This window comes from Hypomesus transpacificus, chromosome 10 (genome assembly GCF_021917145.1).
Source record: "Hypomesus transpacificus isolate Combined female chromosome 10, fHypTra1, whole genome shotgun sequence".
Taxonomy (NCBI): Eukaryota; Metazoa; Chordata; class Actinopteri; order Osmeriformes; family Osmeridae; genus Hypomesus; species Hypomesus transpacificus.
In genome coordinates this window covers 12,024,868-12,049,247 of record NC_061069.1, presented here as the reverse complement: position 1 = coordinate 12,049,247, position 24,380 = coordinate 12,024,868, and the positions used below count along the sequence as shown (strand labels likewise).

Genomic DNA, 24,380 nt, shown 5'->3' with positions numbered 1-24,380 from the left:
TATTCCAGATTATTATTATTATTTATACGCATATTTGACGTAATTGACAATGTTTTACACAGATATTAAACTTAATCTCCACTTCGTGAGAACATTTGAAAAAACAGTATTTGCTAGTTTTCAGTACAACTGTAAACAGCCCTGCAAATAATGTCATTACATATGTGAGGAATGTGTTTGTTTCAATTAAACAAATCAGACAAGTATAGACTTCTGTGACAGCTTCAGCTCTAACCTTCTTTTGACATTTGACAGTCTGATATGCTTTCTTCTCTCACATCAATGGGGGGACATCGGGGTCATCAACAAATCCAGCTGAAAATGTAAAGTCTTCTGTTGCAGAGGGATGTTGTTTACGAGATAAGTCGAGCGGTCCCTCTCTGGTGGTCGTTGTTCTCGGTACGATGTTTGCAAAGTCGATGACAGAATGTTTGCTTGGGTCCACTTCCAAACGCTCGGTCCCCTTGTCTGTCCTGTGAGGTCATAAAATGCTCAAGGTTAGTTCAAAAACTGTTGATTTGGATGACGTAAACAAGGTTAGGTCAAACACTTGATTTGGATGAAGTAAACAAGGTTAGGTCAAACACTGTTGATTTGGAGGAAGTAAACAAGGTTAGGTCAAACACTGTTGATTTGGATGAAGTAAATGCAAATTCCTAAAACATTGTGAGAAAAGACTCAAATGAACTAGATTTGATGGTTTCACATCAGCTCTCACTTGGTGTAGTTGAATGGTCGAAAAATGAGAGAGCATGAATTATTCATTAATCCCCCACGAAAGTAGAACCTGTTAAGAATCTGTTCACACTAAAGTTAGCCAAGTCATTCCTGGGGATCAAGTCCATACAATTATCTCAAAGGTATTGCTATTATGAAAGATATTTCACAAGTCTCTCCCGATAAAGTAGGTCATCACATTTGCTGTAAAACGAGGATGAGTTATCACAATACCTATCTCAGATTCAATATCTCAGAAAATATTTAAATGAGAACAGGAGAAGGGATCTGACTGCAACTACATAAAGTGAAGATGTACTGTGAGTTGGTACTTGCTGTTACATTTAGTCATTTAGCAGACGTTAGACGTTAGCAGACACTAACAAAGTCCCTATTGCTGACATAAAAAAACATCTGCTGCATACATCGCTAATAAAAATCTAACTTGAGCTCATTTATCCCACCACATCTACTGCCTCGCTAAATTATTTCCATAAAAAAGAGATTGACTTCATTGCACTGCCAGATTGTGCTGCTTTTTAATCCTGAGAAGTGCTCATTAAAAACGAGTTATCCCACCAGCTAATTAGTTCTCAAACGGAGAAAGTTATGTTGTGTCCAGACCTACAGTCTGAACTTTTCTACATTTTGTTGGGTTGGATGCAGTGCAATAATCAAAATGGCTCATTAGTAATACATTTTTGTGGCAAATCAGACAGCTACAAGAATGACTGATGTAATTAAAATTAAGAACTAAAGCTAGAGCAGTGAACAGGCTGTGGCTCAGGGGGTAGAGGATCGTCTGTTAATTGCAAGGTTGGCGGTTCGATCCCCGACTCCTCCCAGGCCATGTGCTGAAGCATCCTTGAGCAAGACTCTGAACCCCAAGTTGCTCCCGATGGGAAGGCCAGAGCCTTGCATGGCAGCTCCGCCACCGTCGGTATGTGTGAGGGTGAGTATGAATGGGTGAATGAGAGGCAGAAATTGTGTAGCGCTTTGAGTGCCACTAAGGTAGAAAATGCGCTATATAAATGCAGTCCATTTACCATAACAGGTGATGTAACACCCGCTTAACGAGACAGTGTCCTGGTAACTAAGGTTACTTCGAAGGCAAAACTCCACGTTGTGCATTCGCACAGGACGGAAATATCTTCTTTCACTCCTTATTTACACTTTATGTTCATTAAATTCTACCCTTATCTGCCATTTGACATTTTCTTGTTGGTTCTATGTAGGAAAATGAATCTAAAAGACTAAATGTAATTGGACTTCCTGGCAAGCACTGTTTTGATTGGCCATCTTGTTGGAGTGATAACGAAACTGAGACAGCACTGCTGCCCTTTGCCCGTTATTAAACCACAGTATTAAACTGTGGCGTAATTCCACCTCCTCCATTCAACACACAGCAGCGCAGCATCTGAGTGGGCAACACCAACGAGACTAACAAAACAGAAGCCAGTGATTTATGGAGGAGAGCGTGGCAATTATAATTTAATCTCACCATGCAGCCGTTCAAATTACAGTGGAGGAGAGGCAAAGGAGGGGCCCTGTTCACCACTTCATTACACCGAGAATTTTGCAACTTGTTTATTGCCAAGGCAAATTAAGCTGGTGGAAAATAACGACAAACAACAAACAAAAAGATTCTCCCTGAGTTGTTTTTGTTGCGTCTGCACACTCTGGGAAGAATGTCTGCCTGGTGAATGTGTGCGGCGTAGCCGTGGTTCAGGAAGTGATATTGCAGAGATGTTGTTGGGCTTGTATTAAGGCTTGAACTGCATCTTTCTGTTTTCTGTGACTGAAATCACAGAAATGACACTGTGGCAGGGACAGAGACTCTGTACCATCATCAAAGTGTTCTGGTTAGCTTCAATACCTGCCATCGATCCCAGCCCAATAAGGTTTATAACAAACTGGGCCTGTTGCGTGCTCTTATCATAATCTTATAAAGTCACATTTTGATTAAAGAAGCTGAGAATACAAGGACTAAAGAGAGTTACCTATACATTTGTTACTGTTCTTTCCTTCTTTGGAGTCCCTTTAACCAACAGATCTCTCATTGTGACGGCTAGAGTAATCCATAGTAAATTCATTATAAGACCAGGGCAAGATTAATGAGACCAGTGAGCATGGCCTAAATTTAGACTCCAAACTCATCTTTGTAATAGACAGGTAAACCTGGACGTCAGTACATTGTAGACCACGGCAGATAAATAGAGTCGTTAGTTTGACTTGCGATAATAATGCACAGTATATGAAGGAGTTTGGGGATGTGCATCATTTAAAATGTCTGACAGAGATAGCTAAGGGTAAAAAGGAGGACATTTATGAATAATCAACAAAGATGAGCAGTGACTGTAAAGTATAGTTACTCTTAGAATAGGGAGGTCTTATAAAAGCTGCTGTACAGGGTCAGCCCAGACCAAGAGATGTGGAAAAACACTTGGCAGTTAATTAAATTATTCTACAAGGGGGTTGCCAAACTCGAGCAAAACAAATTAGTTTTCACCACAAATAACCAACTACTAGCTTACGTTAAATACTACCACTGTGTCTTGCAGTTTAATCTAACACCCCCACTATTGCTGTTTATGTCTATAACTTTTAATGTAAATTAAAGTCTTGCCTTGCTCTGCCTAGTGCCGACAAGTAAATCCATTCAACACAATCTCCCTTCCAGATAGCTCTCTCCTTCCTCAAGAAGAGATATGCAATTGGTAGTCAAGCCAGACGTGACTGGTCAGAGGTCACATTTAATCAGGTCCAAACAGCTCAGCCACTGCAATTCAATTGGCTAATAGTCACTATAGTTACTTAGCACTTAAAAAAAAAAAAATCTAATGTTCAACTTGGGTGTACAGGATTACAGTGCAGCCTTCTGTCTGGTTGATGGGCTTGCTGAAGGACAGGGGCACGGGTCATAAAATGGAAATGTGGCAGTCTTTCCAGAGTGGCAGCCCAGCCCAAGGCAAGGTGATGGAGACTAATGAAAACCAAATAACAGGCTAGCAGATCAGCTGAGGACCCCTGGGATCTTAGTTTGGCTTTGTCGAGGCAAACTCATAGCCAGAAGCAGATCTATCAATTATATAAAAACAACAATATAAAAAAAGAAAATATATTAATAAAAAAAATAGGTGCCTGTTCTTAGTGTTTGTAGGAACAATGAGGCTCAACAGATAAGCATGGATGCCTCATTAGTAACTGTAGTTTCCTGAACATCTCAAGATTAAAACTAATTAGGCGGAATATTACCCAACGGTAATTAAAATATGTAAATGACATGAGTTTTAGGGCTAATAATTAATCTGACAAGCAACTTTATTTTGTTTTACTAAATGCATCGCTAAAGTGAAGTGTTTCACAGTCCATACTACTACCCCTAACATTCAGGTCCAGGTTAAGGTACATTTTGTGACGCAGCAAAGTCAATCAAAAAGGTTTTATCCTTTGTAAACCTTCCCAATCCAACCAATCCAGACCTACACCAGCAGAACTCAGAGAGAATGCCTGGTCTTAGAACAGCCCTTGGATGCCATTTCCATATAAACTGTGAACGTCTCACTGCAGTCCTTACGTCAAGCAGGTCAAGGGTCAGGGTTGTAAGACCCTTCTGGTGACATGATCATTAACAGGCATCATCTGTACTCCTGATGAGATCCACCGTCAGAGTTCAATACGCAGCGGATGCAGGCAGGCAGGCAAGACAGCACTGACAGAGGCGTGCATACTGATGTCAAGGCTAAGACAGTCCATGAAAACTATGTTGGGCAATATGATGCACAGCTGAGCCTCATGAGGTGTTTAATGTAAGGCTGTTAGGCAAGGTCAGTCTTGTCATTACTCAAGTTTTTGTGATTCATCATTGCATCCTCAGTCAACACTTCAGGCGGGACAACTGATTGTGTTACTTGGAATGGAGTTCATGCTGCTTTATGCTTTACTTTGAATTTTTTATTTCATTCATGCAGCGTTTAATTGATCAGGCAAAAAATATACACACATGTATATTTTTTTTTATTGGGGTCAGGGAAGTTAAGAGTTATTTATAAGCCTTGCAGAAACAAACAGGTTAGTAATGACATACAAATCATGAGAAATGAAAGAAAATAAATACCTTATCTTTTCTTCTGATGTGCATGGAGAAGCTTTTGATGGTTGGGATGCAGTTTTTGCTGGCTTGATTTCACCTTGAGCCTACAATAGATTACAGGAAGGAGTGAGCAGAAAGCCATATGGAAATGTTATAGAAACACAAAGAGGTCTGTAAAAACACCACCTGGCATTCTTTATGGACTCCATAAAGTCTTAGCGGATACTTCATCTCAGCACAGGGACATTTTGTGCGTCTTTTGTTGAAAAAGGTCAAATAACCGTCAACTATTGGTTGTCAACATGCAACGTGAGTACAGGCAAATGCTCGATTTAACTTATTTGACTTGCAGATGTGGACCAATATATATTTTTTCATGCCGAGTTTGATGTTTTATGCAACATTAGGCAAAAAAACATCACACCTTCTAAGCTCCAGAATCAAACACAACAGTAAACAAAGATAAATCACAGAATCCATGCCATGTATATTTGTCATCACAAATCAACAGTGTCATCAACAAACTTTGATTTGATTTAGCACTCTCTCAATCATGGCTTCCGAAGTGTAATGATTGGCTGCAACTACGCTTTCCACCTGGAATTCAGGAAACGCATCATCTGTTATGTTTCTCCTTCCCCATAAACCAGAGACGCGGAGATTCGAACACAGAGTCTTGGTCGCTTGCTTAAAGTACAAGTCTGCGAATAGACGAAGATTAAAGAGCATCTAGCAGGTTTAACTGCCCTGGCTTATTCATGAGCATCTGTTTGCGTAATGACAATGCAGATGATGTTGTGTTAAATCAGATCTGCGTGCGTCGGAAACTATATAGCCGTGTGTAGTCAACAACAACATTCTTACCATACAGACTCACACAGAAGTAGAGATTGATTAGATGAACCCCAACACGACACTGATACAGCTATAAAACACTATCACCTCTACACAGAAACACTAAAAACGCCCTGTATAGAAACACACAAGGACACACAAACGGTTTTCAGGTATAATATCCCTTGGTCGTTTTATGTGCGGTGCACCCTCCACACCAGCGGTTGATGCAGGCATGGTGTTGCGTGACGACAGCAGTGAGATAACGAGGTTGTCTGAACGATAACGCTGATAAATGCGGTGAACAGCAGCTAATGATGAAGCTCGTGGAGAATCAGTCCAAGTACCAGTCAGAAGTGTGAATCATGCGTCATGGATCTGAGAGAGCGGTTTGTTTAGATCACTGGAAGAGCGGGCATGAAGAGCGGGCGTGCTTGATCATTGTTTATCCTAAATTAATTATTGATTTAATTGTAATGGGAATGCTTATACACCAGATGTTCATTCAATTTTTCTACACACTGGGAGTGTAAACATACAGTATGCAAGTTCCTTTGCTATTATGCTGTTATCATAGAGTCAAATAACAGTATTCAGTATTCAATTATGATACCATGTAAAGGAAATTATTCTTTTTTACTATAGACATGCATTCAAACCATACATACAACTTAATCTACAAGATAAATTACAGTCATTTAACACAACAGATAGTTATGAAGTAAATACATTTAGTCATTTAGCAGATGCTCTTATCCAGATATAAATAAATATAGTTTCTGGTTTAATTTAGTTTTTTTCCTTATATTGTAACGTTGCTGTTTAAGATTGGACATGGGGTGAGGAGTCAGGGGGCTTGCTGTACCTTAGGCATGGTGAGGACCAGGGGGCCTGCTGTACCTTAGGCATGGTGAGGACCAGGGGGCCTGCTGTACCTTAGGCATGGTGAGGACCAGGGGGCCTGCTGTACCTTAGGCATGGTGAGGACCAGGGGGCCTGCTGTACCTTAGGCATGGTGAGGACCAGGGGGCTTGCTGTACCTTAGGCATGGTGAGGACCAGGGGGCCTGCTGTACCTTAGGCATGGTGAGGACCAGGGGGCCTGCTGTACCTTAGGCATGGTGAGGACCAGGTGGCCTGCTGTACCTTAGGCATGGTGAGGACCAGGGGGCCTGCTGTACCTTAGGCATGGTGAGGACCAGGGGGCCTGCTGTACCTTAGGCATGGTGAGGACCAGGGGGCCTGCTGTACCTTAGGCATGGTGAGGACCAGGAGGCTTGCTGTACCTTAGGCATGGTGAGGACCAGGGGGCCTGCTGTACCTTAGGCATGGTGAGGACCAGGGGGCCTGCTGTACCTTAGGCAGGGTGAGGACCAGGGGGCCTGCTGTACCTTAGGCATGGTGAGGACCAGGGGGCCTGCTGTACCTTAGGCATGGTGAGGACCAGGGGGCCTGCTGTACCTTAGGCATGGTGAGGACCAGGGGGCCTGCTGTACCTTAGGCATGGTGAGGACCAGGGGGCCTGCTGTACCTTAGGCATGGTGAGGACCAGGGGGCCTGCTGTACCTTAGGCATGGTGAGGACCAGGGGGCCTGCTGTACCTTAGGCATGGTGAGGACCAGGTGACCGGTGGCTTGGGACCTCCTGGCTGTAGAGCTGTCTGGCTTCACTTCTGCAGGCAGCACCAGCTGGAAAATCTGGGGCATCAATTATTCACAAACTTAATTATCAAGATTAATGCACCGATTATGAATTCAGACAGTTACAGTCGGTCAAATGGCTTTAATCATTAGTGGGGTTTTTTATAGGTACACTTTCTAAGTTGGGGCACTTGTAAGAATATCTTACAGAGAGTGACTGGAGTTCATGGATCTTTACCAATTCTCCCAAAACAGTATTCCTTTCAGTCACGTAATGCTAAGAACAACTATGACCAAACTCACAGGTGCAAATACCACACAGCCTTTTACCTAATCCTCCCGAGTCCTTCACTTGTCAAAATAACAGGTGTTCAAACTGTAAAACGGACTTGATAGACACCTTGAATGACTCCACAAATCAGTTTCCCCTTCTTCGCTTCATTAGTTTGTATTATTAAGAGATTTTATAAGTCTACATCGTTCCAAAGATTATGCATCGACTATTAATTCACTAGCGGCCCAATCAGAACTGATCCTGGTCTTAATATGCAGATCCATAAATCCTGTTGGAGCACAGCCCTGACATTCAAGTCTCCCCACAAACACTAGCTTGTTTAGGATGTCCACAGAGACTGCTCAACTGGCAATAATTTATGGCACTTTTTCAAGGTCCTAAATCTTTCATTTGTTTATTGCAGTTAAATAAAGAAAAAAAAAAAAAAGGGGGGGGGGGGGGGAGACTAAACAGTTTTCGCTACGTCTAAACGTTTGTTTAATCAGGCTTAAAGGTCACACTGGTCTGTTTGAGGGAGATTAAATGTCTGGCACTTGTCTCACCATGTTAAGGAATATCTTTCCTGTCCTGCACACAGGACGTAGATAAACACATCCCTAACACACACTGCCTTTTGGTAACGAGGGAGATTACACACTGACTGATGGCAGCATGGCTGTCGTCTAACTGCATTGGACAAGGGCCGTCTTTTCAAACTCAGAAGTCACAGGGAGGAGATTGCTTCACGGATGTGCCAATTAATTCTTTTTGTCAAAGTGTGTGGAGCCATTTGAACGGAATGTCTAGAATGGATGTTTTAGGTTCAGGTAGCTTCCACCCACTGGAATTTACTGTCTCAAGTTAGAAAAGTATGGACCTTCAAAATCATATTGATTTGTAATAAAAATGTTTCACTAAATCTTACTGATCGGCACACTCAATCATCGATCTGGCACTCGAATAACTCAGTTGAATTCAAGCTAGAACCTTTAAATCAAGAATGAATGACTGTTTTACCTTCAAAAATAGCCGACCAAAAATGCCCCCAAAAATACAACCCCCATGTAATTTCTGTTCTGTATATCCCTGCATCAAATGACACTTTCCTAGTCAAAGTTAGCAGGGGGTGCATTGCATTTACTCAGAAACTTACCTTCCCTTTGATTGTAACTCTAGCGTACACTGGTTGAATGTCAACATCCATGAGAGAGGTGTCCATATGTCTGTTTGTGGAGAATTACGGGAATGGAAGATGCATAGGTTAATTGACTAAATAATTGCTCTGGTTTTGGTTTTATTAACTCATCATACTGTAGTCTTACCTGTAGACTTCCAGGTCCAAAACAAGCATGTTCTTGTCCTCCTCGTCTCTGAGCACAAAACCTAGCCTACGAGTGACACGTGTGTGATTAGACCGTGTATGCAACTTCTACTGACACAAACATAAATAAAAATGTCTTTGTTGGCCGAATCACTTATCACTCTCTGTAACTCGAGGTGCAATGATGCATAGTGTTATCTCCTTGCTCCTTGCTTTGTTGTTTGAGACAAAACATCTTATTTTCTACTGAAAATCTACAGAATAATACTAAAACACCTTGTTGTTATTTGGCAGATCATACAGATGATCAGGCTCTGTTTTTAGTAATCCAGCTACCCTCCTTCCTTCATCTCAGATGTAACTGATGTAGTAAATCACGGGCAGAAAAGCACGTTTCCAACTATCAAATCATTTTACTGTTACATCAAAGAGAGCCTCAATGAACCTTTTTCAGAGTAGTCAACCAAAGCCTCAAACTCAATTTGGCGGAATTGAAGGTTTCCTAGATCTCAGTGTGAGTAGTCACTGCTGTTCCGCTCCGCCTCTCTAGCCACACCGCCATAAAACTACAACCCCCATCTCACAACTGATGGATACCGATATCATAAACTACAAGCAGAGACAAATTAGAAATGAAATCAGAGGTGTTTTTTAGGGCCTTGACCTCTGACTCTACCCGCCGTGTGTAATGGAGGGGAACCAGGGGCGCTCATTTCTCAGAACACAACACCCCGTTTGAGTGTTGCACAGTAGATGTGGCGGTGAGATTACTAATGTACCAATCACGCCATTCCCCGGCAAGTTCTTTACCCAGGTTCGCTGACCATGCGTTTTCGCCTCCTACCTGCGACAAAGCAATACAATCGCGGTACTCTGAAAAAAATACAATAAAAAAAATACATCTTGGAAGTAGAGGGAAACTGTAAAAGGGAAGACGTTGTAACCTTTCTTAAACATTAACTGGACCGCCTGATTGAATGCGTTTTCATTTCAGGTTCGGCTGTTCGTCGCTGTGCGGGGAAACTGGACCTCTTTCAGCGGTAGAACCAATTAAATTCCATTACGGAGCACTCCGCTAGGCCCGCCATAACAAGGTAGTACTACGGTGTATTCAGCACTATGACCATCCTTGCTGGAAAAGCCATTAGGGCATTACGAAGCAGTAGGTTCAGGGAGAGGGACAGAGCTATAAACAGATCCAAGGTTTAGTCTAACATTCACAGAACAGTGGCTCCCGGTGCAAGAACACACGTCTTTTGAAAAACCGGAAAATCGGATTCTGTCAGTCGCTGTAGCCCAGTCCACACCTACCGATCCATGCATTTGATCGGCAAAAGCACACTGTGTACCTGATAACAGGCCTTTTTCCTGATCTCCTCACTATTCTTGTTTTATTGGAAGATAGGGACATAGAAATGCATTTGTTATCCACATTACAGACAGTGTATACACTTTACTACTATGACATTGATGGAAAGAAATTGACACTGTATCTATAAGTGTGTGTGTGTGTGCCTCGACACACTGACACAGTACAGTGTGTGTGTGTGTGCCTCGACACACTGACACAGTACAGTGTGTGTGTGTGTGTGTACATACTTGGCTTCGTTGACGTTCATCACCCGTCCCTCAGGGGTGATCAGAGTCCTGGGGGGCTTGGGCTTCTTCTCCTTCCCCCTGGAGGCAGGAAGCAAAGCATGAACACGGTGTGTGTGTGTGTGTGTGTGTCTGTCTGTGTGTGTGTGTCTGTCTGTGTGTGTCTGTTTGTGTCTGTGTGTGTGTGTCTGTGTGTGTGTGTCTGTGTGTGTGTGTATCTGTGTGTGTGTGTCTGTGTGTGTGTGTATCTGTGTGTGTGTGTCTGTGTGTGTGTGTATCTGTGTGTGTGTGTGTGTGTGTGTGTCTGTGTGCGCGACTGAGAGCCAACGAATGACATCAGAGTTATGGGGCAGTCAGGGTGAAGGTGAGGCCCTAGCCAGAGGACGGGGCCGGGGGGGATTTATAAAGCAGAGCAGAGGCAGGTCTGGTGAGAGGCCTTCCTGAGCCGTAAGACACATCCCTCCACATGTGGTGTGGCACTGTCGTCACACACACACACAGGAAACACTGCAACACGGCTTTCTTAGAGCAGCTTTCTGCACAGGTAGGAGTAAGAGGTTAGAGGAAATCACAGGAGACAGCGTTGTGACATAGCAGCAGGGAATGAAGCAAATGTTTCTCACACACACGCACACACACACAGCTAAGCCCCCCGCCGTTCTTGTGAAGAGCAAGTAGCAAATTAATAAGAGCTCCTGGTCAAGGAGAACTACCACTTTAAAGCTATACAGTGCTGTTCCTTCAGCGCCCTGTGGGGATTTGACCATTAGAGGCCTTGCTGCTGTATATCAAGCATGCAGGGCAGCAGTGAGGTATGACATCTGACAGCAGCCTAGTAGAAGATGGCTCCTCTGTCAGCCTTCAGTCCCACAAGTTCCCAATTGTACAGTTCAGTTCTTCATTTAAACTCATTTTGTGAGGTTGGTTTCTTTTTTTAGCACGGATATAGCGAGAGAGAATGAGGGAAAAAGAGGGAGAGAGAGGGAGATGGATAGATTGACTTACATATAAAAGATATAGAAGGAAGGGAGGGAGGGAGGAAAGTGAGCAAGATGGAACGGTTTGAAAGTTTTCAACATCTAACTTTTTGAAAGGCGTATAAAGAACAGTTTGTCAAGCCCGCCAAAGACGAGCTCTAACTCAAAAAAGTCCTCTAACGATATTCTTTTGTCATAAAATCTCGCTTCCACCAATATATCACAGCCACCCACCCACCCACCATCTCTCTCTCTCTCTTCCTCTCTCCCATCTCTCCCCGTTTTCTCATCCTGTTATTGCTGTGCGGGACTTTTCAAGGGTAAAGCATTGCACATCCCAAAGAGAGGTCCCTCCTCTGAAACTTTTTGGCTGGATCACCCATCAGGACACTGAGTCAGCATGCCTCTCTCGCTCTGCTGGCAGGTTATGGACTCCAACCCTGAGGAGAATATGTTCCGACAGCCACTTAGCAAGCCATAAGCAAAGCCACTACAGGCACTATGTGCTTGTTTTTAGGGCTTTTAGACGGAAATTGAAAACTGGAAAATAATTTCCATTTGACTCTTTCAGGATAAGCTGAACTTGTCAGGATGAGTATTTTGTTGAATAAAGGTTCATGTATTGAGGAAATTGATTTGCTCAAGCGTGGACGGACAGCATAAAGATTTTAACTGTTGGCGAATTGCTAATGTTTCCCATATTGTGGGGTGACCCGAAACCTTTTGTTCATTGGTGCATTCAAAGACTACATTTCTGAAAGCTACGAGGAGTGGGGTGGGTGGGGGGGGGGAGCCAGCCAAATTACCTGGAGTCATCCAAGTTATCTAGCCTCTGTCCAACAGAAGACTTAGGAGTTGGCCTGGGATGTCCAGACAGGCAGGGGTCAGGTGACTCCTTCAGGTGACAGATGGAGGGTTGGACACACCCAAAACCATTTCTCTAAAAGGCAGTGGAAAATCATTAACCCAAACATATTGGTTTCTGACTGACCTTCTCACAGTACCTGCGTCAGGAACAGAAAATTCATCTTTCCTGACAACACAGTGAAGGATGGCTTCATGCATCAAGTTAGCGGACAGGGCAACTCAGAGAGGAGACAGGGTATCATTATTTTCCACTTGAACAACACGTAGTTTAAAGCCTGTTTTCACTTACGGATGGTATTTTAGTTTTTACCTGTCAGCTTTTGTCACACAGCATCAAGGTTCCCTGACACAACCCAGATATTATTTTATGACCTGTATCCAGAATGGATCTTATACTACCCTAAAACTAGCGAAGCCACTTCCGTTAAGAAAAGCTACATGTCTCAAATATGTGCAAGCTAACACGTTTTCTTTCCAAACCCACTAAGGCTCCATTGATAATGCCAGAAGCAATATTTTTTATCCTATTTGTAATACTTACGGAACAAAAGCATGCCATCCCTCTTAGAAGCAGATAGGAGATGGGAGACGGTCGCAGCACTGAGGAGCCCTAAATATTCAACCCCCACCACATCAAAGGGAATTCATATTCCCAAGGCGTGATTACAGCTATAAGAAACCCTCATTTGCTTGTGCTGACACCAGCTTCCTCCAATACTGGTGGCTATTTTTACCTAATACCTGAGACAAATTAACATGTTAATTCAGGTCAACACTGACTCCACTCTCATATTAAACTAAACACAGCCACTCTTAAATACATGATTAACTTCTAAAGTAATCTTTTCCGGGGTCTCACTGTATAAATGGCTAAACTGTAAATGTCTGTGTCTTGGGTCCCTGTTTGAATATGGTGGCAGCAACCACAGGCTACAAGGGTAGAGTGAGCATGGCTACTGCCATCACTGAGGTGAGAGAGAGACAGTTTGAGAAACAGACAGACAGACAGAGAAACAATTAGAGAGAGAATGAGAGAGAGAGAGAGAGAGAGAGAGAGAGAGAGAGAGAGACAGAGGAGAGAGAGACAGACAGACAGGACAGACAGACAAAGAAAGAATGAAAGAGAGAGACAGAGAGAGAGAGAGAGAGAGAGAGAGAGAGAGAGAGAGAGAGAGAGAGAGAGAGAGAGAGAGAGAGAGAGAGAGAGAGAGAGAGGCAGGCAGGCAGGCAGGCAGGCAGGCAGGCAGGCAGGCAGGCAGGCAGGCAGGCAGGCAGACAGACAGACAGACAGAGTAGCACCAGGGAGGAGAGCGGGTACAAAACACACCCAATTAACACCCTGATAAGTGGGTCACCTGTAGGGTGAGCAGGCCGCAATTAATTAAAGGCATGGTGGGCAAATTAATTAGAGTTGGTTTAGCCCCTACTCCTGAGAGAGAGTCAAAAGATGGAAGCTTGTGATTAGCTCTGTGTTGAGGTCTCTCTCGTAGAGGGGGAGATGTGAAGAGTCTGACTGACAGCACTAGGTGGGAATGCTATGGTTACCAAATCCCCTAGACGTTTTGGATAGAGTCTATAGCAGTCCTGTGTGCATAAGAACAGGACAACAGAACAGGACAAACCATGTGCTTGGAACCTGTGGCTCTGACACAGTTGAATCAATTGAATTTCAGTCTGTTACACTTTCGATTGCATACTCTGTACAGCATATAAGCTTAAGGTGACATTTAATTAAATCAAGTTCATGTTCAAGTTTAATTTGTGTGGGACCACATTGCCGTTCTAAACTGATGTTTATGTTACACTGACACCCAGTGGACAAAGGAAGTACCTGCGCTGACTTAAAGCACATTGACACTAGCAACACAGTGACCACACAGAGGCTAGGAAGACATTCTTTTTGTTATTCATTCATTTTAAAATTAGAAATACATGTTCTGTTTACTTGTGGCACCGGTAGTTATAGGCACAAAGCTTTACTTTGCATGGGAAACTTGAGTTGGAAATTTTACTTTAACGTTTTAACAAAGCTCTCAAAAAGTATAAATCTAACACAGGCTCAACAGTTCTAATGAGTTGAGCTCAATAATGTTCAGAACACATGTTGTCCAGGTGTCCGGGTCGCAAGTGCTTAAGAGATTTTCAACAGGCTTCATGTTTATTAAAAGGTTAAGATGAAATCAGACAGAGCATCATTAGGGTTAATGAGGTTGCTGATGACAAGTTTACAAAGCACCCTCATTGCTCCCGAGTCTGTGAGTAACGTGATGGATAACTATGACATTTCTCCAGGGCCTTGTTGACAGCTCAGCTTCTGCGAGCTCCACCCCGTTGGCCGATTACATTTGGATTAAAAGAGCCAGCTGGCTAATTGGGTAGGGGTGGGGGATGACGTACTTGTTATGGGAAGGGAGACCAGAGAGAGATGAAGTGTGACGACCCCTACTCTCAAGAACATGGTCTTAGCGACTGACATCCCTGTCTGGGTAGTTAGTTTGCTGTTCAATCATAAACACAGACTATAAGAGATTAATACCTCTGCTGACCTCTTAAGGAGGAGGAGGAGTCAGGGGAGGAGGCTAAGTGGAGGGATGAAGAGGATGACAACGGACAAACAACGTTGTCATCGTCGTCCCCCCATACCGCTAAGGAGACAGGTTGAAGGCAGTGGTGACAGAGAGCAGACTGGGTTGTGGCTCTGTGGTTTTTCCTACTAGGTTTTGTTGGTTACCTCTCTTTCTCCTTCTTCATGTCCTCTTGGTGTTGGTGGGCCTCCAGGCGTGACTCGGGAGTAAAGGCGCATGGTTTCTCCCAGAACTCCTTGTCCTTCTCCACGGACGAGTGGCTGGCGATCTCCTTCTCTGACTGTTCCACCTTCAAGTTCTCCTCATTACCTTCTGGCTCTGGGCTAGAGGTAAACAAACCTAAGAGTTATATAGGCATATCTGGACCTACAGTAAATGATATGCCGTCTTAGAAGGATTTGTTGTGTCGGAAAACCCTGTTCCTTGCACGTACACAGTGTTATTGATATCCGTGTACCAGCGCCCAACAAAGCCTGGTTTCTTTTCGTTGGTGAGGACCTTGTTATCCAGTTTCTCTTTATTGCTCTCCTCCTTCTCCTTCCTTCTCTTCTTCAGGTACTCCTGCTCCTGTTGCTTGATGCGCCTCCTCACCTCCTCCAATCCCTGCCCAGCTCGAATCCTCTCTGACCGGCCGATCTCCTTCCCATCTAGCCACTGGAGGAAACGTCATCCATAGCAACAAAGTGGACTGAAAGCGTTAGATACAGAATTGTTTTTAAGCTCTCCAAGAAAAACAAACATGTAACTGCAAAGAGAATGTAACAGGAATGTAACAGCAGGAAAACTGTGGCTTTTACATACAAATATGTTAACTAATTGAGACATTATAATGAAATGTTTGGTATCTCCAGCTTCCTACCTTGAGCTGGGGAATGGAAGCCACTACGTATTGCCGGTAGCCCTCAAACTCAGTGCAGGGGTTTCCCACCAAGAAGAGCTCTCTAAGATGGAGGTTGCTCCTCAATGACTCCACACTGCTTACTTGGCCCACAAAGTTCACAGTCAAGTCCAGCTTCTGAAGACTCTCGCATCCTGTTGGAGAGAAGAGTAATATTACCCTCAAATACATACATTACATTGATCCTGAAGATAAATCCAGCATTCAGGTAACACTGTGTGTGTTTTGATTCGGTGGTATTTAAATTTCAATAAGTATTCAATGCCTTTTAAAATTCAAAACATGTAACTGATTTGCTTCCATACAAAACGAGCACAGAACAAGCATACCTTCCAGGTTTTCAATCAGCTCGATGTTGTTTAAGGCAAGGTTAAGGTATTCCAACTTCTTCAGTCGACTTACACTCTCTGTTGAGAAAAAGCCCAATGTCACAAAATAAAACGATACATTTGAATGTTAATGAAAATCAGACATGAAAATCAGACATGAAAATCAGACATGAAAATGTTCAGTTCAGTTCAGCTCTGTTGCTGCTTTTTAAATATAAAACCTTGATCCCAGAAACACCCACCTATTTTCGGTATCAGATTGTTCTGAAGATACAGGATTTTGAGTTCCCTGCACCACCTGTCGAGGTGCTCTATTCTTTCAATGTTTTGCTGATGCAAGGACACCTCCTCCAGCGAAAATATCTCACAATTGTTGTGCTCAGATCGGCTTCGAACCATCTCCTCTGTGACTGACAACAAAACGGGGAGAAAGGTTTATGACACATACAAAGTAGTCATACTTCTACAAATATAAACCTGCTATCCAAATTAAGAGGATAATTGTACAATTATAGGCGACTGAACATGGCTATTTTCTAAACAAATTCGAAGTGGTTTCAACTCTGCGGTTTGGCTCAAAGGGTACTGTATAATTCACTGGACATAGAGTAAGACTTGTCCATGTGTAATATATGCATTACCTATGTAATTTAGCCAACTTACACATTACTGACTAATTACCTACTAGTAACTTGCTCACGCGGTTATCAACTAGCTGATCTGACGATCAGAGGTGGCTATGATGGCCAGGCTTCAAATACTATTAGCTAGCTAGCTACTGTAGTAGTATTACTGCTAGACTAGGTGCCACCTGGCCTGTACGAAGAGAAGCGCTTTAAATGATGGCCCACCATATTAATAACACTACAAACCAATTCAAGTAACAAACTAAATACTACTAAACTAAATGTCTTTACGTAAGAGCTTGAAAAAGAAAATCTGGCAAATTATTTCCGTTATTAGTACTGTAGCTACTTGTGTTTCGCGCATACTTACTGAGTACCATCTTTTTGATGTCAACATAGGCCTATGTTAATTACCGTTGCTGTGGAAACCACCAACACCAACTTCAAAACGTCACGTGTGGTACAATGTTTGACGGGCAGGGGGCGCACGGTGGGCTTTTATTTTGAAGGTCCCAATACGGAAGTTGGGACAGCAGAAAGAACCAGAAACGACAACAGTAGCATCCCTTACAACCAGGGTTTGACAAATGAGTAGCAAAGCTAACAGCTATCACACCCGCATATTTAATTACGGACAGGGTTGGCTTGTTTAAGCCCTTAATGTCAATACCTTTTTAACTAAAGCGAGGTGGTTGTCCCAATACCCCCGTTGACAATGACGAACTACAAGGCTTTTCATACTCAGTTGTCGTCCATCATGGAGGCATTGACTAAAGCGGCAATGGCAGAGATTTGTGAGCTCGTAGATGATAGTTACGCGATTTTGCAATTGGAAATATCTCGGAGTCACAAAGAGAACGAAGCTTTGAGAAGGAAACTCGAGTTGATCGAGACAGTTATCGTTCGTGGGCACAACAAAAACATAGCTTCTTTGGGCAACCTGCAAGAAATAGGTGCATTGATGTGCGATGGTAAGTTGAGGAGTGGCACTTTCAATTGTTGATGCCATAAGCACATGGTTTGTTAGTACTGCCAATCATTCATATTTTCTGTGTGTAACAATATCGTGTTGAATTAGTAATTTAATGATGTGTCTCGTGCTGTTCCAGAACGTGCCTTTTTATCAGGATTGGGTGGAAAGCAGCCTATTGGTAGTTTAAGAAGAGTTGGCAAGACAACTACTTTGAGAGAATCACTAGAAGAGCAGGTTTCTGAAAAGTCTGGAACCAATCAGGTAAGAATAAGATGACAGGTGACTTCTAGACAAAACGTTTCCTACTGACCTATATTCAGTGAATGCAATATTCATAATTTTCATGATCCATTACTACTAAAGGTTTAAACAAAGTTATGAAATTGATTATGCTATTTTCCAAGCATGACCGTATCTTTTTTTAATTACATTTACATTTCTGCATTTAGCAGACACTTTTATCCAAAGCGACTTCCAAAAGAGAACTTTACAAAAGAGCATAGGTCAGTGATTATAACAACCCAAACATTGTGGGTAACCAAAACATGAAGCATACATTGTGAAAACTAAATAATTCCCAAAGGGAAGAACCATAAGAGCATGTAGTTAAACAAGATACAATTAAACAACATGAACCTCGAAAAAGTGCAAGAGTGTACCTGCGGGAAAAAGCAAGCAACAAAAATATATTGCACAGCAAGTACAATAGTTTTAAGTCCGTTACAACTAACCAACAAGAGCAACAAGTCTCTCAATAAGAGTCATTGTGGGAAGTTAGGAATGAGCACTTTCAACCGACATATTGACGATTGGTCTGTGTTGGAATTAATCGAAATTGATGTAGTGGCTCATATTTGCACCCACTAGGTCATTTTCCAGTCACCAGAGGAAGAGACGGCCTCTGACATAGTTCTGATAAAGGAGGAGAAGCAAGCAGACCACTTGAGTAGTAATGATCCTGAGGACCAACTGTTAATCAACGAGGAGGGTAAGCAAACACAAAGCCCATTCTGCAAACACAAAGCCCATTCTGCAAACACAACCAAATTCTGACTAAGTAAACAAAGACAAAATCCCTTTTCCGTGACATCACGCAATACTGTTTCTGTAGACGCATCACCAGCATCTCCATGAAGTGTGCCACGTTAACCCATCATCATGTCTTCACAATCCGTCTGTTAGGCATGGAGGTGTTTGGAGAGGATGACTGTCAAGAAGGACCTTCCAGGCTGATGGCTTCAGTCGCCATGCCAACAAAGCTGACCCACTGGGACCAGAGTGCAGAGGAGCCCAGCCCCCCTCATTCTGAACAAGAGGACTCCCAGCATTCCTCCACATCCAGGTATGGGCCTGGGACTGCAAAACAGAAGACCCTGAGCGTTCGTTATAAACCCAAAGAGACTCCGAGTGAACCGGGCTCCTCCAGTCCAACAGGGGGCGATGAAAGTGAGACCGGCGAGCAGGTTTTCGATTTAGTTTCCGAGTCGGACTCCGAGGTCACTGCTGGGCAGTCTACAAGGAAGCTCTTCGAGTCGAGCGGTAGTCCCAGCTCTCTCGCGGGGGGTTTTGAACCGAAAAGAGGCGTTTCCATGCTTAGCTCTCTGCCGTATGATGTGGAGCTGGAGATGTGCTCTTCCTGGAGTAACCAGGGCTTGCCAGGGATGGTATCCATGCAGCATGCACAATATAAACCCGACCAAAGAGGACTACACCCGGACAAGGTCTCTGACCTGACATCCACCAACTATCAAATGAACTTGGGTCTCGGCTCGTCTTCCAAGGTCGAACAGCTGGACATGAGCAAGTTCAGCAGGGACAAGCGGTTTATTTGCAACTTTTGCGGGAAATGTTTCACCTCATCGCGAAGCCTGGAAACGCACGTCCGCGTTCACACAGGAGAGAGACCGTACAGCTGTGCCCAGTGTGGGAAGAGGTTCACCCAGTCTGGACACCTCAAAACGCACCAGAGCGTACACACTGGGGAACGGCCTTTTGCCTGTGAGCACTGCGGGAAAAGATTCGCAGGCAAACAAAACTTGAGGATACACCAACAGAAACACCACACTAACGCGTAGGGCTTTAACCCTTGTGCTGCCTTCGGGTCACATGACCCAAAGGTTGACAACGAACCATCGTTGTGATTACCCAATTTTACCCAATATAAAAACAAATAAAAATGTTTTTCTTTTAACCTTCGCAATGTGGGGGGTCAGAGACAGCCCGACGGTTAAAAGAAAATGCTTTATTTTGTTTTTGTATGCGGTAAAGTTGTCGCGATACGACGGTGGGTCACATTGACTGATGGGTCAGAATGACACAAAGATAACACAAGGGTTTTAAACCATAGATCAAGTAAGCTGCTGAAAGGATCGTCGTAGTCGTTGATCATTTAAGCGGTGAACTGTAGCACTGATACCATGTTACTGTATCTAATTTTTATAGATTTGTGTGCATTTGGCTTTTGTGTGCATTGGCCGTACGTTGTTTAACTTGTCCATCACTGGCAAAGAGGCCTGGCTGAACACGTGTGTACCCTGAAAGAACGGATGGTTGAATTAATTGAATCACAATAACTTGTTATGCCTTATCCTGTTAAATCTATTATATTACCTTTTTAGGTGGTTGAATTACAAATACAATGTTTAGTGTTAACTGACATAAAACAACTGTTACCTCTAATGTGGGCCATATATGGACCTCTATTACTATTGATTGGTTCTTGCTATCTAGAAAGACTAAATGCTCTCTATAATGAGTTGTACATCTCTTAAATAGCATGCAACTGTTAATTATTTGGTGTATAGGTCAGCAATAGCTAACATTAAACTGTGTGCAACTGGTCTGAAACTATAGACTTGTTCTCATTGCCTTTCTTATTATCTTTGGGAACAGTTTGTACAAGGAAGCACTGAGACTGCCAATCCAAACACCATCGAGTACAAAGCATAAAAGCGAATTTAACAATACATTAATTGTAGGGAGACGGTACATATTGCATTTTACATTATACACATTACCATTACAAAGTATTTAGAGGTGTATGACATATTCCTTATTAGGCATTTGAACTCAAATGTAAAGAAACACGAAATCAATGTTTCAGGAATGAACTTTTATTTTGAAACAATATGGAAAAAGGAAGTCGAATAATTCGGATCGGTGAATGCAGCTTACCCCGACGTCTGTCCGCCAGCAGAAAACAGATCGCCGTTTGAAAAGCACAACCGCAGTAGTGTCTGTAATGTCGATTAAACTTAAATCGCACCGGGAAATTAACGAAATGGCCATGCACATGCCGAATTCAAAGGCTATGCACGATCAATTGGCGATTATTATGGGGGCGTTGACCAAAGCAGCTGTAGCAGAGATCTGTGAAATCGTCGACGAAGGTTATGCTGTTCTGCATTTAGAAATATCAAAGAGATATAAGGAAAACGAGGACCTCAAGAAAAAGCTGCATTTGATCGAATCTATTATTGCGCGTGGCAACGCGTCCTCTCAAGCTCCAAATGTAGCTAGCACAGACGCGGTGTCCTTATCGCGAGATGGTACCTGCACTAAACATCGACAGAATAACAACGGGGAAAACGTCAACGATGTTGGGAAAACAACTCCTAGAGATGGGTACTTAATGGAGCGAGAAGAGGTAACTTTTAGCCACCGATGTTCACTAATTATGCACATCCGTATGTGTTTTCTTTACTAATCAGTTTCATGTTCAGATTAACTGGTTACCTAGGGCGCAACGCTCACGTTTGTGTTTATCTGATCTTTGTTGTGAAAGCTAAACTCGCGAGAAGTCCGTCGTGAAGAGTGAGGAATGAACTTTCACCAATATTTCATTGCAGTTTCCCGATGTGGTGCTCATCAAAGATGAAGATTCAGATAATGAGGACAACAAGGACGGTAATTAATGCTTTAAACTTTTACAACCAACATTTCAAAGGCATGTCAGTGGTATTGACGTCCCCCTTCATCCTGTACTCAAAGAACCACTTGAGTGTCTCCAGTATTTTTACTATAATTTCTCTTTCAGGTGCCAAAGTTACTAAAGCCCAGGCACAGTCCATTACAGGAGGCAGGGAGGAAAGCAGCCCAGGACAGTTCAGAAACAAGATAAGAAACTGGCCAGGAAACGACATTGAAGCAAACCTGCAGTTGGACCTGAGGAAGAAGACGTCAAAACAGACTTTCAAACGCTCCGCACCCAAAATAAATTCCGGCAACAGGAAGACCATGAGCTCTCCATTCACACTGTGTGCAGCTTCCAATGAGCCTGGTTGTTCTGGGCAGTTAGAGGGCGACGAGATGGCAATAGCAGAGTCCAGTCAGTCCTATTCCTCTGACACGGCCACGGAGGGCCTATTGGTTCACCCAGACCACCCGGACTGCTCACCAGTGTCAGATATTAACACCAATAGTCAGGTGTACTTTGATACTCAGGGCGAGGCCATGATTGACTCTGAGCCTCATAAACTAGAGCTGGACCTATGCTCGCCATGGCCCAAACCGAGGAATAATGATTCGGATTTTACTCGTTTCCATCCAAGTGAAAACGATGAGCACGAGGCTTTTGGACTGAAGCTTATAAGCGTGTCAGGGGCTACTACCACTCACTGTCCACTTTCCTCTGAAATCAACACCTCCATGGACTTTGACGGGTCTGACCTGATGGCCTTCACGGTCTACGACGAACAGTCCAGCCGGCTGCAACACGGAGAAGTGCAGCCGGGCGCTAACGGTAAAGGGAGGCGTTTCATCTGCCGACTTTGCAACAAACACTTTGCCACTTCCCAGAACCTGGAGGTTCACATGCGGATTCACACGGGAGAGCGCCCTTTCAGCTGTGCCCAGTGTGGGAAGAGGTTCACCCAGTCTGCCCATCTCAAGTCACACTTGAACATTCACACGGGAGAGCGTCCACACGCGTGTGAAATCTGTGGGAAGAGTTTCATCGTGAAATATAGTATGAAGTTACATATGAAGAAATGCCACTCTAATGTGTAAAGCTTAAACTGTCATCCATAAACCAGTTCAATCTCATTACGAACTTGTGGTTATCATTCAAAAGCTTGTCTGTAATATTGATGTTTATTATATCTACTTTTGATACATTTGATGTTTCATCTAAGTGGAGGTTCATTTTCATCGTACTGTGGTATGATTATGAAATGTTTTTCTAATCCTACCCTATAGTAGAACATATATTATAGTTAACAAAGTATGACAATTAGAGACCAAGTTAAACTGTTTGACTCTAACATTAGTGCATTAATGTTTTGTTTTTTTATACAATTATAAATGTAGCTGATTTAATTTGTGACTGTTATTCATCACAGCAGTTTCTTCTGCAATAGTTGTATTTAGATTAAACAATAATCTTATGAATGTTCTTTGTCGAATCATGTGTATCAGTGTATTTTTATACATTTGAACGTGTCGGCTGAGCATCCATGATGCCCGTTTCACCACATCCCAAAGGTGTGCTGCTGGATTGAGATGTGGTGACTGTGGAGGACATTTGAGTACAGTGAACTCACTTTCATGTTCAAGAAACCAATTTGAGATAATGTGAGATAGCACATTCTGCTTGACATAAGAAGATGGCTACAATGTGGTCATAAAGGGGATGGGAGTTGTCAGCAACAATATTCAGGTAGGGTGTGGTTATACAACAATGTTCACTTGGTGATAAAGGACCTAAAGTGAGCCAAGAAAATAGCCCATGCCTCCACACGCAGCCTGAAGAGTTGCAAGGCAGAATGGATTCATGCTTTAATACTGTTAACACCAAATTCTGAGCCTACAATCTGAATGTCACTGCAGATACAGAGACTCATCATACCAGGCAAGGTGTTTCCCGATCTTCTTTCATTCAATTTAGTTGAACCAGAGATAATTTTAGCCTCAGAAGTTCCTTCATGAACCACCGGGCGACACCAGAGAGCTTGGACTGACAGTTTGGCAACGAGAAACAGGAATTATGATTGCTTTAGATTATTCATTCACGTTATCTGAGTGTAGATTGCATATGGTGCATTTAGGGTTTTAAAGGTTTAGTACAGAATCATGCTTGACTGTTAGGATTATGGAATGATCCTTTTTGAGAAACACCTTGAGTCTTTTGGTTTATACTTTGAAATTCAACCTTGTAACCCGTGACAACTGTAAATGTTCACTGAACAGTGTAGGGCCGTTTTTTTGTTTACAGGTGTTCAGGTGAAGTTCAGGGCCTTATCTTATCTTGCCCAACCCCACCTCCCAGTCCCTTTATGAGTAAATAATCTCAGAATTAAGTTCTTGTTCTCATTACATGTCCCACTTAGGGTCCAGAACAAGATACATGGCTAACAGAAACCTGTAGAAAACTATGGATTTGACAGATTTTTTGTACGTTTTGTTTCAAAATATGTGAATGCAGCATAGAATTAACAACAAAATGTTTCATTTATATATTTTATTATTATTCCCTTTTTCCCTTTTTAGTTAAGTGACCCCAGACCAGCTTCAAACACAGCAGTCTATACTACATTTAACAGTTGACATTTACTGGAACAGAAGAAGTTTCAATGGGACAATTGTTCCATTGATTGCCTCTGTTTCCTCTCGGTGTATTTTAAGTTGTAATGTGTTTCCTGCGACTTTAAAGCA

General features: G+C 42.9%; 2 protein-coding genes across 4 annotated transcripts; one reads left to right on the top strand and one right to left on the bottom strand.

Annotated features, from left to right (window-relative positions):
- Positions 1–31: 31 nt before the first annotated feature.
- On the bottom strand, positions 32–17,166 carry dnaaf11 (dynein axonemal assembly factor 11). The gene is made up of 12 exons (XM_047026760.1): positions 17,127–17,166; positions 16,373–16,540; positions 16,131–16,208; positions 15,763–15,935; positions 15,337–15,557; positions 15,050–15,226; positions 10,478–10,555; positions 8,880–8,945; positions 8,711–8,780; positions 7,245–7,340; positions 4,835–4,914; positions 32–473 (listed from the first exon to the last, which is right to left on the bottom strand). The coding sequence occupies exons 1-12, from the start codon at positions 17,134–17,136 to the stop codon at positions 275–277; spliced, it is 1,416 nt and encodes a 471-aa protein (XP_046882716.1). The 5' UTR covers positions 17,137–17,166; the 3' UTR covers positions 32–274.
- Positions 17,167–17,285: 119 nt separating this feature from the next.
- On the top strand, positions 17,286–23,131 carry si:dkey-7l6.3 (zinc finger and SCAN domain-containing protein 21). 3 transcript variants are annotated; one of them, XM_047028310.1, is made up of 6 exons: positions 17,286–17,727; positions 17,866–17,990; positions 18,597–18,717; positions 18,912–19,071; positions 21,578–21,635; positions 21,766–23,131. In XM_047028310.1, exons 1-6 carry the CDS (start codon positions 17,472–17,474, stop codon positions 21,847–21,849), a joined length of 804 nt encoding a protein of 267 aa, XP_046884266.1. In that variant the 5' UTR covers positions 17,286–17,471; the 3' UTR covers positions 21,850–23,131. The 3 variants fall into 3 exon arrangements, with proteins under 3 accessions (XP_046884266.1, XP_046884265.1, XP_046884264.1); XM_047028309.1 differs by having other exon boundaries at positions 18,912–21,375; XM_047028308.1 differs by lacking the exons at positions 17,286–17,727; positions 17,866–17,990; positions 18,597–18,717; positions 18,912–19,071 and adding an exon at positions 20,849–21,375.
- Positions 23,132–24,380: the final 1,249 nt, after the last annotated feature.

What these genes read in the sequence shown, in the direction of transcription:
- dnaaf11 (XM_047026760.1), bottom strand. An exon ending in GCTGATTGAAAACCTGGAAG is followed by an intron (nt 15,936 to 16,130) that starts GTATGCTTGTTC and finishes TCTCTCCAACAG; the next exon opens with GATGCGAGAGTCTTCAGAAG. An exon ending in GAGTTACAATCAAAGGGAAG is followed by an intron (nt 7,341 to 8,710) that starts GTAAGTTTCTGA and finishes TTGATGCCCCAG; the next exon opens with ATTTTCCAGCTGGTGCTGCC.
- si:dkey-7l6.3 (XM_047028308.1), top strand. Translation starts at nt 20,893, where the DNA reads ATGCAGCTTACCCCGACGTCTGTCCGCCAGCAGAAAACAGATCGCCGT. An exon ending in ACTTAATGGAGCGAGAAGAG is followed by an intron (nt 21,376 to 21,577) that starts GTAACTTTTAGC and finishes ATTTCATTGCAG; the next exon opens with TTTCCCGATGTGGTGCTCAT. An exon ending in TAATGAGGACAACAAGGACG is followed by an intron (nt 21,636 to 21,765) that starts GTAATTAATGCT and finishes TTTCTCTTTCAG; the next exon opens with GTGCCAAAGTTACTAAAGCC.